This window comes from Lynx rufus, unplaced genomic scaffold (assembly GCF_022079265.1).
Source record: "Lynx rufus isolate CCGP_SWC_20201006 ecotype Redwood Valley unplaced genomic scaffold, mLynRuf1.p SCAF_7, whole genome shotgun sequence".
Classification (NCBI taxonomy): Eukaryota; Metazoa; Chordata; class Mammalia; order Carnivora; family Felidae; genus Lynx; species Lynx rufus.
In genome coordinates, this window is record NW_025814889.1 from 115,571,366 (window position 1) to 115,583,681 (window position 12,316).

General features: G+C 51.6%; 1 protein-coding gene across 1 annotated transcript in view; it reads left to right on the top strand.

Moving 5' to 3' along the window:
* Positions 1-559: 559 nt before the first annotated feature.
* PLXNC1 (plexin C1) overlaps positions 560-12,316 on the top strand; it is a 149,726-nt gene continuing 137,969 nt past the window's right edge. The window contains 2 exon segments of the mRNA XM_047065087.1: positions 560-592; positions 594-1,625. Coding sequence (XP_046921043.1) covers positions 560-592; positions 594-1,625 — 1,065 coding nt within the window.

Genomic DNA, 12,316 nt, shown 5'->3' on the forward strand with positions numbered 1-12,316 from the left:
CCTACACAGTAACCCAAATTACGAGACCTTCCTCCTCCCTATCTCACCGAATCAAGAGGGGAGGGGAGATGGGCGTGGAGGGAGGGCGGGCGGGCAGGAGGAGGAGGGCGGAGGAGGAAGAGGATGAGGAAGGGGGCCAGTTGCATCCCACTTTCACAATGGGAAAGTGAAACGCACAAGCGCACCCAACCTCTCCAGCCCTCCCCGCCTGCCTCGCTCCCCTCCGCCCGTCCCCTCCCTTACCCTCCGCGCCTCCCCGCGAGCGCCAGCGCTGCACAGAGGAACTCTCCGGAGAAGGAGGGCGAGGAGGAAGCGGCGCCGGAGCGCGCAGGGCTTGCCGCCGCCGCCGCCGCCGCCACCGCCGCACAGGCTGCCGGAGCGACCCCGCCGCGTGCCGCCCTCCCTGCTCTCCTTCCCGGGTGAGCCGCGGGGATGGGGCGGCCGCGGGAGCCCGAGCGCGCGCAGGAGCCGCCGCCGCCGCCGCCCGCGTCTCCGTCGCCGCGCGCCTGAGTCGCCGTCGCCGCCGCGCGCCCTGCCCGGGGGCGGCCCCCCCAGCCCCATGGAGGTCTCCCGGAGGAAGGCACCGCCGCGCCCCCCCGCGCCCCGCCGCGCCGCTGCCCCTGCTCGCCTATCTGCTGGCGCTGGCGGCGCCGAGCCGGGGCGCGGACGAGCCCGTGTGGCGGTCGGAGCAAGCCATCGGAGCCATCGCGGCGAGCCGGGCGGACGGCGTGTTCGTGGCGAGCGGCAGCTGCCTGGACCAGCTGGACTACAGCCTGGAGCACAGGCTCTCGCGCCTGTACCGGGACCAGGCGGGCAACTGCACGGAGCCCGTCTCGCTGGCGCCCCCCGCGCGGCCCCGGCCGGGGAGTAGCTTCAGCAAGCTGCTGCTGCCCTACAGCGAGGGGGCGGCCGACCTCCAGGGGCTGCTGCTCACCGGCTGGACCTTCGACCGAGGCGCCTGCGAGGTGCGGCTCCTGGGCAACCTGAGCCACAGCTCCCTGCGCAACGGCACCGAGGTGGTGTCCTGTCACCCGCAGGGCTCGACGGCCGGCGTTGTGTACCGCGCGGGGGACCAGAACCGCTGGTACCTGGCAGTGGCCGCCACCTACGTGCTGCCGGAGCCCGAGACCGCGAGCCGCTGCAATCCGGCGGCGTCCGACCGCGACACCGCCATCGCCCTCAAGGACACGGAGGGACGCAGCCTGGCCACGGAGGAGCTGGGCCGCCTCAAGCTGCGCGGGGGCGCGGGCAGCCTGCACTTCGTGGACGCCTTTCTCTGGAACGGCAGCGTCTACTTCCCCTACTATCCCTACAACTATACGAGCGGCGCCGCCACCGGCTGGCCCAGCATGGTGCGCATCGCGCAGAGCGCCAAGGTGCTGCAGTTCCAGGGCCAGGCGGCCCTCGACTGCGGCCACGGCCACCCCGACGGCCGGCGCCTGCTCCTCTCCTCCAGCCTGGTGGAGGCCCTGGGCGTCTGGGCGGGTGTGTTCAGCGCGGCCACCGGCGAGGGCCAGGAGAAGCGCTCCCCCGCCACCACGGCACTCTGCCTCTTCAGGATGAGTGAGATCCAGGAGCGCGCCAAGAGCTGCTCCTGGGACTTCCAGACGGCCGAGCAAAACTGCGTAAGTCCTGCCGCCGGGACGCCGAGGGGAGTGCTCCCGGTGGGGAGCCGCCGCCAAGGGCGAGCGGGAGGGAGACCAGGTTGCCATTTACCAGGCCGGCTGGCGGCCAGCGAGCCGTTTTCACGGGGTCTCGGAGACCTTCGGCTGCTCTAGAGCACAGCCAGAGGTCCCCAGAGGGAGCGTAAACGGCGAGGTGGAGAGGGTAGGAGTTTGGCTTAAAACTCTAGTGACTGTATCCCAGTGTCATCCTTCTCTGTCCAAACGACGCTTGTTTGGGGCTGAGCCGCCGCAGGCAGCCTACCCGCTCCCTTCCCTAATCGCCTCCCCAGGTGTACGGGTGTCAGCAGGCGTGTGGCTTGACCCTTCTCAACTCGGTTGCCAAACACAGCGCCCTGGGCAGAGAAGTCGGTGAACCCAAAAGGCATGCTGCCACACCCCAGCCGTTGCGCACCCCCCTCCCCGCCACACATGTGATGTGGTCTGAAGAGTTGGTAGCCTGCTCAACCTGGGTCAGTGCTGGCCTGGAAAAGCGGCCCACGCTGGGTGGAACGGAACCGTCAGCCTGACCTAGTGCGAGGGCGGGCGGGAGGCTGTGGCTCTGCCGTGGGGGCACTGTGGTCTCTGGGGGGAGAGGCAGGGGAGGTTGAGGTGGCTTTGTGGATGAAAGCTTCAGCCCGGAGGGAAGCAAGGCAAGATGTTGGGGTGCTACAGGCAGCTTCTGGGCTCCACGTTGCCGGTGGAGACTGTGGGGCGCAGAAGCACCACCCTTGTGTTGTGTCCAACCAGTAAGAGCACAGGTTTCCCCTGGGTTCTCAGGGCAGCCCCAGCTTGACTCTGGAGATTGGCAGCTCTTTGACTGGAAAATAAAGCCGCGGTTCAAGAGGGTCCAGTTGATGGGGATTATGGAGCCATTGTGCACTTCTCAGAGGCTGGTTTCCTTCCAAGGCTGCTGGCACATCGACTCCACATATGGCTCCTGAGAGGGGAGCCTGCTGAGAGCCTCCTTTATAACTGGACAGAAATCAAAGAGCAGAAATTAACGGCTACAGGTGTTGCCATTGTTTTGGTATAAAATGCGTCAGAGAGGAAGGGGAGAAGTCTCCACTTGGAAAATGTGTTGTATTGATACATTGTTGCATAAGCACACAGGAGAGCCTTGGCTCTAAGGTCTGTTACTATATGTAGGGAAAGACACTCTCACCCCCACCCCCCCCACCCCTGTCTCTGAAAAGCACATCTCACCAAATATTAAGTCCTATTATTCAGGGAAAAAAAAAAAAACTGAGGTCTTTTGCAAGGCTCCTTAGATGGTCATTTGCTTTTCTCCCTCCTTGCCTGTTGGTTGTGTGCTGGGACACACACATAATGCCTTTCTTTAGTTACTGGTATAATTTTTTTAAGCATAGATAACAAATGATGCTCCCTGAATGCCTTCATCTTGCCATACACATATATTCAACATCTATTTTCATGAGAGCTTTATAATCTGAGAGCTCCAGTTTGGCAGAAACCATTTCCTTCTACTCCTCTGTTGAAAGACTTGAACATACCCGCCCCTCCGCCCCCCAGACGTTACTTAGTGCCAAGCTTCAGGCATACTTGGTCTCTGGGGTTAATGACAAGACAGCTCAGAGGCCCACAGCAGGTAATAACAGTGGAAGTCCGAGCTTTGCCATCTGACAGCTGTGTAGATGTGTGGAGCCAAAACATTTCTCTTGACTGCCTCTCTCTACCCGTTGGGTCCTGGAGGACTTAGTTCCCTTCCAAACCCAGCAGACATCCTGAGTGCACTCGCTCACAGTCCACGTTTTGGGGTGGTCAGGTCTTCCTACTTGCTCTGGGTTGAGGAGGGAAGGGGGTGGGTCAGAGCGCTGTTTACCCATCTTCGTGGGAGCTTCCGGGAGAGAGGTTCCCTTGGAAATCAAGCCAGGGGTAAAAACCTGCAGCCAAAAATCTGGGGTTGGAAAAATAAATAAAAGAGGTCCCTCCACAGCATTTCTTGCTGCTGCTTATCAAGAACTCCCAGTGTGCTCAGAGCGGGGTGTTCTGAAAGACAGGGTCCCTACCTCCTGAGCTTGTCATCCAAGTTAAATAATATACTCTGCTTCAGACAATAGCATGTCATGGCTGCACAGGTGGGAGCTTGGAGTTTTGCATTTATTTTTTCATTTCAGTAAATTCCTTGCTGCTAGTATGCATTACAAAAGCCTTAATGGAAGTGAATTTCAAGAGGGGTTTGAATGGGGGGGGGGGAAGGAAGGTAGTTTTGATGAAAAAGCTGACAATTTTTCTAACCTATCAAATAGGCAGATAAGATACTCAGTTCAACAAATATTTGTTTGACGCCTGCCAGTGTAAGCAATGCTCTGTGCTGGGCGCTCCTGATTTTGCCACTGAAAGGACAATGGCAGGTTGCAGCCCCATTTAATGGGGTCATAGGATCAGAGTGCCCCTGGTTGTCACTCAGAACAATGATGTTATTTGCTTGCCTTGGCTGTGCATTTCATTTTCAGGTTTTGAATGTATTTTGGAAAAGGCATGCTGAATTATAGGTGCCTAAAACAAGAGACTGACTTGAAACACTCTAGAGGGAGCCTCAATAGATTCCAACAGCAATTCTGCAGAGCAGACACAGTAATTTTAACAGTAATCCACAGGCAGTGAGGCCCGAGTGGCTGGATTTGCTGCCTTCTCCTCTCCTACTAGATGGCTCTCTCTTATTTTCCATCTTCAATCAACCACGGGGAGCAGAGTGACAGGAGCAACTGGGTTGCGTTTTCTCCTCTTAAGTCAGTTGCTTCTCCTGCTAAGGATGAATTTACGAGGTGCTTGTGCAATGAGTGAGGAACATCCCCATTTACCTGATGAGGAAGCCCAAGATCAGTTGGGTCACTTGCTCAAGGTAACAAAACAAGTGTCTGAGCCTCCCAGCTTAAACTCGAGTCTTGAAATGTCTACTTCTACATTCTTTCTACCACTCGAGTGCTTTTCAAACTTTCCCTTGAAAGTCCTAATTACAAAGGAAGCAACCAGCCTCCCCTACCATGGGGGGGGGGGTTGAGGCTGGAGGCTGCCCTTTGAAGTGTTCTAAAACTTTATGTGATTTTTTTTTTTCATTCTGTTCCATAACCTCTCTGTGTGCTTGGGTTAACCTATTTAAAAACATAGTAAATGCTTTAAATTCTGTACAAATTAATTAACTTCCTCCCCCTCTGAACTCCTGCTGTCCCTGGCACACCAATGTACTCCTAGAAAAGTGTACCCAAGTTTTCAAGTCTGCTTGTTCCTCAGGTACTTGGCTCCCATATTTGGGTCCTGGAGTTGCCTGTGGTCTAAACATGGCGGCCACTCCTCGTATGGACACCGAGGGTAGTGTGGTTTTTGTTTTGTTTTTCATACTGTCGGCTAATAGGACTGACTTTTGTAGTTCATTCTACCCCTTGTGGGGAGACACACCCCTTCTTCCATACGTAATTCCAAAGCCTGATATAATTTAGCTGTCACACAGACAACCACAAAACACTCGCATGCTCTCCAGCAGATGGTAACACAAGATACTTCTAGCCATCACGTGCAGAAGTGATGTCCCAGGACCACTCAGCAATGCAACCTTGTGCGTTGCCTCTTGACCTCAAAATCCACAGTCTTCCTGTGATGTTTATTCCTCCCTGTAGTTTCTGTGACGATCCTGTCTAGCCATTTTGCAATTTGTAGACGAGACGGTGAATTTTACCCCTGTGCACGCATCTGAAATGCAGGGGTAGATTTAAATAAACCCAACACCCAGTTGGGGGGGGGGGTGGGAAGCATTCATAGCTACTATCTCCTGGGTAGTTACGATGGCCAGGCTTTGTGCTAAGCGCTTTACATGCCTTGTTTTCAGTTGATTTTCACAGTCTCCCAATGGGGCAAGAGCTGTAGTTATTATTATGATTTTATAGGTGAGAAAATTGAGGCCTGGAGAGTTTTGGTTCAGTTCCACAGCTGCTAAATGGCTGAAGATTTAGGACCTGGGTGGTCTGGCTTGTGGACCTGAGCTTGTAAATCACTGCCATGGGTAGTCCAGCACCGTGCATGTTGGGTTGTGTAGTCAATCCTAACACGCACGGAGCAAGCCAGGCCCTTGCAACTGCTCTGATAAGATCAGCTGTTTGTGGACATAAGACACGATAGGACAGAGGACCCTTGACTGTGAACTGAGTTTCTGGATTTTCAGACCGAATGACCAAAAGTTCAGACCCCGGGGGGGGGGGGTATTAGCTCCTTAGCTGTCATTCTTTATATTCTAGACCGCTTTGGCATTCTTTATATTCAGACTCACAAACGACGTCAGAGAAACCAACAAGGCCTCCGGGGGCTGCTCCCAGACACGACGTAGCTCATGTCCTGAATCCCGAGATCTCAGCCTGTTAAGTCTGGGTTACAGGCACTCTGGTCTTTATTAGCAGCCACGGTTAAAATGTAAGCCCCAGAAGGTCAGGAACGTGTAACCGTTTGTTCTCTGTTGAACCCGGAGTACCTAGCATATAGTACCTGACATGTCATTGGGGCTTGAGAAATATTTGTGGAATTAATAAATGCAGGGTCTCGGAGCATCATGTTGGAAATGTTTTCTGTGCTTAGCAACATTCTCTTCAGTCTGGCCACTTCATACTCCCTTAACTATTGGCTTTGTCTTTTCTTTTTTAAATTTTTTAATGTTCATTTTTGAGAGAGAAAGAGAGTGAGCGAGCACGAGAGAGGGAGACACAGAATCCAAAGCAGGCTCCAGGCTCTGAGCTGTCAGCACAGAGCCAGATGGGGGGGCTCAAACCCACGAACCACGAGATCATGACCTGAGCTGAAGTTGGACGCTTACCCGACTAAGTCACCCAGGCACTCCAGCCATTGGCTTTTTCTTACTGTGTGCATCAGGGCCCCTCTCTTTCCTAGTCCTAAGCTATCAGAGATCCTTCACCCCTCCAGCTCTTCCCAGAAAACCCCATTTATTGGAATAGCCCTTCCTCTGCTCTTATCAGTCTGCAACTTTGACCATAGAAACCCAGCATGGTTGGCACTTCTATGGTAAAATGTAATAACATCTGTGATCATGCCTTTCAGTGACAGGAGGAAGGGGCCTTGTGTTACAGAGCAATGGTTCTCAAAGTATAGTGTCCGAACCAGTAGCATCAGCATCACCTGGGAATTTGCTAGAAATGCACATTCTTGGGCCCCACATCAGACTTACTAAATCAGAAACTGGGGACAGGATTGGCAATCTGTTTTAACAAGCCCTCCAGGCGATGCTAATTCACACTCAGGTTTCAGAACCACTGTGGTAAGGTCACACAATTCTCCTTGTCTCCTGGCGGAGGCACCTGGAGTAAGAACTTGTCCTATTTTTTCTGTTGCAGTTTTACTTAGGGCCGTATAAAGTGACCAGCTCATTCCACTACCCTTATATTCCTTATGCTTTTCTTATTGAGGGATGATTAACGTAGCATTATATTATTTTCAGGTGTCCAACATTGATTTGACAATTCCACACGTTAGTGAATACCACAATAAACGTAATCACCCTCTGTTGCCATGCAATGTTGTTATAGTATTATTGACTATATTGCCTCTGCTGTGCTTTTCATCTCCGTGACTTATTTTGTAACTAGAAGTCTGTACCTCTTAATCCCTTTTATCTATTTCACCCATCCCCCAACCCACCTCCCTTCTGGCCACTACCAGGTCTCATCCTTTTTTTAATAGCTGAGTAATGTTCCATTGTATATGTACCACATCTTTATCCATTCTTCTATCAATGGCCCCCGGGCTTGCTTCCATATCTTGGACAGTGTAAATAATGCAGTAAACACAGGAGTGCATATAGCTTCTCAAATTAGTATTTTCATTTCCTTAGGGTAAATACCCAGTATTCCAGTAGAATTACTGGATCATATGGCAATTCTATTTTTTGACTTTTTGGGAAACCTTCCTACTGTTTTCCACAGTGGCTGCATCCATTCGCATTCCCACCAACAGTGTACCAAGTTTCCTCTTTCTCCACATCCTCGCCAACACCTGTTGTTTGTTGTGTTTTTGATTTTAGCCATTCTGACAGCTGTGAGGGGATATATCGCTGTGGTTTTGATTTGCATTTCCCTGGTCGTGAGTGATGTTGAGCATCTTTTCATGTGTCTGTTATACGCCTCCTACTCTTCTAATTGCTCAAAGCAAACACCTAGAAAACCTTCTAAAACCTTTCCATTTGGGGGCTTGTAGTCTGAGTCTCAAGAACCTAAAGGTCACAGTTTAATTAGCTCCTTCACTCTTGTATATAGCAGTCTGTTTGCATTTCATTCCAGAATGTGGTGGGGATTTCTAGAGTCTTCCACTCTGCTGTACATCAGAACCAGTTCCACTGTCGAAACGTCCATATTGAAATTCTCTGAGGATCTACTCTTTATAGCTTCAATCCTGGTAGGAATTTCTATATTAGGCAGAGTCGGTTGCATGAAAGAAACATCCGCTTAAGCTCAAATAAGGGGATGGGGGTCTTAGTGGAAAGAACTATGTGGAATTATGTGGAAATCTAGGAATAGGAGCAGTACTGCGAAGTGGTTACATGCACCGGCTGTGGAGCCAGGTCAGTTGGGACCAAGGCTGCTGCGTATGAGTTTGGGACCTTAAGCAAATTATTTAACCTTTCTGTGTCTCGGTTTCTTTGTCTATATAGAGGCATCGTATTTGCTTCATAGGGTTATTGCGTGGATTAAGGAGTTGATAGGTCTTGGATTGACACTACCTGACCCATCGTAAATGCTACGTATGCATTTACTGTCATCACCATCATCATGATTAATAGCAAATAGGATGGGCTTTCCTTGGAATTGGAAGGAGGTTCTGGACCCAAGGCAACTGGCAGAAGCTCAGCGGCAGGAGGTGATAGAGGCTCATTCTAAGGTTTCACTGTCAGCATGACTTAGCACGGCCACTTCCCTCTGTCCTGCTACCAGATGGCCTCCTTTTCCTCAAACATCTGCCCCTCGCACCCTCCACCCGAATGCTACAGACTGCTTTGATACCCACTCCGCCTCTTGATGGTATTTAACCCTCTGTATTGGCTACTCAGTGGCAACACCTTTCTGTATTATTTATTCAAATGACCAAGAAAGAGATAGCGTTGGGGTCCAACTCAACTTTTCACGTCCGATTAGAGCCCTCATTCAGAGTAGGAATTTCTTGTCCTCGGGGGATATACTGCCCCTTGGTCCGGTCAGAAGAAGGGGATCAACATGGCCCCCAGAAGGCCCAGTGGGCAGATTCCCTGAGAAAGGAATGGTGAAAGGGCCACATCATGACCTCCATGTTGACGACAGCAGCGTGGCATCATCTCTGTCTCCCTTTAAGCTTCTTGATGTTCTCTGTCTTCCCTGAACATGTGGTGTGGCACATAGCTGATAAAGACTGAGGTCTGCTCTGAGAAATCCCACAGTCTGGGGGGGGGGCAGGCAATTTGGAGGCGTTACGGGTCTGACCTGTTTGTGGGAGCCGGAACGTGGTAGTATTCAGTTTTTTGCTTCGCTTCTTGTGAAATGTGCTCATAGTTTTTTTAGTTTTAATTTTCTATTTTGATGGAAGTGCTAATTTTCATACTGTCACAGAACTCAGTAGAATTGCGACCTTTTCTTCCCCACAATCTGTGGTTGAGTTTCATACTGGTTTGTCCACCTAATCGTTACAGATACCGTTCTCCTTGGAGGAGTTATGGGGATTTGACCCCAGGAATCCCAGCCTCCCTACCCTGGCCGATGCTGTCATGCAGAGGTCAGCACACCTCTCCTGCAAAGGTCAAACCGTCAATACCTTAGGCTGCACCTGCCACACACAGTCTCTGATGCATTTGCTCAACTCTGCTGCTATCGTGTGAAAACAACCATAGACTATACATAGAAACAAATGGGACAGCGTTCCAGTAAAACGATGCACACTGAAATCTGAATTTCATATAATATTCGCTTATGAAATAGTCTTCTTTTCATTCCCCACCCACCCCCAGCCATTTAGAAATGGAAAAAAACCATTCTTAGCCCCTGGGCCATTAAAACAAACAAACAAACAAATGAAAATGGGCAGTGGCCAGATTGGGCTCCCAGGTGGTAGTTGCCCATCCCGCCATTATGCAGAGGGTGAGTGTGAAACAAGCCTTCCCAATGCCAGGAGATGTGGTGGGAGAGGTGGCAAAAAGAAGCTGTGGGAGCCCCTGGAGGGAGCGTCAAACTCGGGCTTCAGAGAGGTGATGCCGGAGTTGTGTCTTGAAGCCAAGTGGAGGAGGCAGGGAAGGGCGTTCCAGCGAGAGGGAACAGCTTGGGCACAAGCAGGACGTTGAATAAGCTTGTGAGCCGCAGGTAGCTCACCCTGGCTGGGGAGTGTCCAGAAACGAGTGTGCAGGGCCAGATGGCCACAGGCTTAAGGAGACAGGCCAAGACGGCTGGATTTTATCCTGATGGTTGGTCGTTTTCAGACTTTCCAAACCTGGTCTTTACCGTAAATCTTCCCCAGGAGCTCTATACGAGAAAAAGGTTGGCATCTCATCATTGACCTGCTGTTCTGGGTGAGACCGATGGCCAGGTGCTGGGACACAGCGTGCAGCAGGGGTCGGGAGGTTCTCTGCAGCCTGCGTACCCCACCCCCATGCCTGTCCCTGAGGCATCTCAAAGGAACTTGTAGGATTCTGCTGAACAGGGTGTGAAAACCATGGCTGCGGCTAGTGGAGGACAGGAGCAGACAACATGCAGACGTGATCTGATGGTGTTCCACGTTGAGCACACAGAAGAATGGAGAGGCAAAACAGCTGATGAGAAGGACACTCACTGGTTCAATCGAATGATTTCTTGAGTCTCTGTTGTATGCCTAGCACTGTGTGAAAATATTTGACACTGGTAAGTAGAATAGACAACATGTAGCAAGTAAAGAAGTTCTTTTTATATTAAAATGATAGCACCTATAGAGCACCTACTGTGTACCCAGTGGTGTTCTAAGCATTTTATAATATTAATAGAATATTAACTCCTTGAATCCTCACCACAACTGATGAGGTGGGTAATATTATTACTTCCATTTTACAGATGAGGGAACAGAGGCACAGGTAGAGATTAGGACTGCATATGAGCTAAGCAGGTGTTGGGGAAGGTTCTCTTTAAGGAGGCTGAGGGGACACCAGGAAGATGAGAAGGGACGGTTGTAGATGTCCCTGTGGATAACTGGGCTGCAAACACTCCTAGCACCCTGGAGAGCCCAGAGGGGAATGGCTTGGTCGGCTTGAAGAACGAGGGTAGCGTGGTTGAGTCCTGGGGAGGTGGTGAGGGAAGAGGAGAGGGGAGGAGGACGGAGAAGACGGCAGCAGCGGGATCCTGTAGGCCTCACAGGCTACGGGAAGGAGAGGATATTGTATTCCTTTTTTTTTTTTTTTTTTAAGTCTATATTTTGGAGAGAAAGCAAGTGAGAGCAAGGGGCAGAGAGAGAGAGAGAGAGACAGAATCTCTGCACTGTCAGCATAGAGCCCCACATGGGGCTGGAACTCACAAACTGTGAGATCATGAGCTGAAACCAAGAGTCTGACGCTTAACAGACTGAGCCACCCAGGCACCCGGAGAGGATGTTTTCTCCTCAAAGCATGGAGGGGCCTGGGCAGGGCAGTGAAGTGATTGGGTTTGAACCCCTAGAGAATGGCCATTCTGTGGGGCATGGATGGGAGGTTGGCACTGGTGGAAACAGGGAGACCTGCAGTAGGCTCCTGAAGTCGTCTGGGCAGGAGATGATGTCGCCTTGGTCTGGAGGGCTGATGGTGAATATGGAGAGAATCCCGCGGGATTCTGTGGATTACCAACTGAGGAGTGTGGATAACCTGAACCCAGCTGGTGGCAGTGACGGTGGAGAGGACACAGAAAAGGAAACAGCTTTCTAAGAGGTAGGAACAGAGAGGTTTCGGTGACCAGTTAGAAGACAATTCTGTGTTGGTTTTGAGATGCCTATGGGACACCCAGGAGGAGCCACCAAGCAGGCAGTTGGCAGTGAAATTAGGGATTGGGGATGTGCGAGGCTCTGTTTGGGGCTCAACGCAGTGCTATTTGGGCTGTGTGTGCCTTGAGGGGTGTGACTGGGTCTGTCTCCCAAGCATCATAAGATGGTCTCACACCCAGTGGGCCCTCCATAAATGTTCATCAAACTGACCAAGTGTTCTCCATTTGGTGGAGAAGATGGTGATTATAGCACAGTGAGCTAAGAGTTTCCGGGAGGGGGTGACACTGGAGCTGTGTTGATAGGAAGCCAGGTGGCCCAGAGGGAAGGGCATTTCCCTTGTTCCCCCGTCAACCCCCCACCCCCACTCCGCCAACCTGGTCTCGGAAGAGTCCGCTAGAGAAGCAGATTCTCGAACACGCCAGCTGTTCCTAATCATTGCTCATTGACATCTTCCTGAGGCTCCTTTTTCATCAGTGACCAGTCTTAAAAGTCGTATTCCAAGTGCTGACCCTTCTTCTCTGAGGCACCAGGAAGGGTACGTGGCCCCAAGCAGTCAGCAGTTGTAGGTGTCCTCGAGACCTTCTGTGTATAGCAATATCTCTGTGTCCTCTACCCCAAGGGCTCCTCCCTCCCATGGAGCCCATGTGCTGTGGACTTCTGTGAAGCATGTAGATTCTTCTCAGAACAATGGCTTTAGA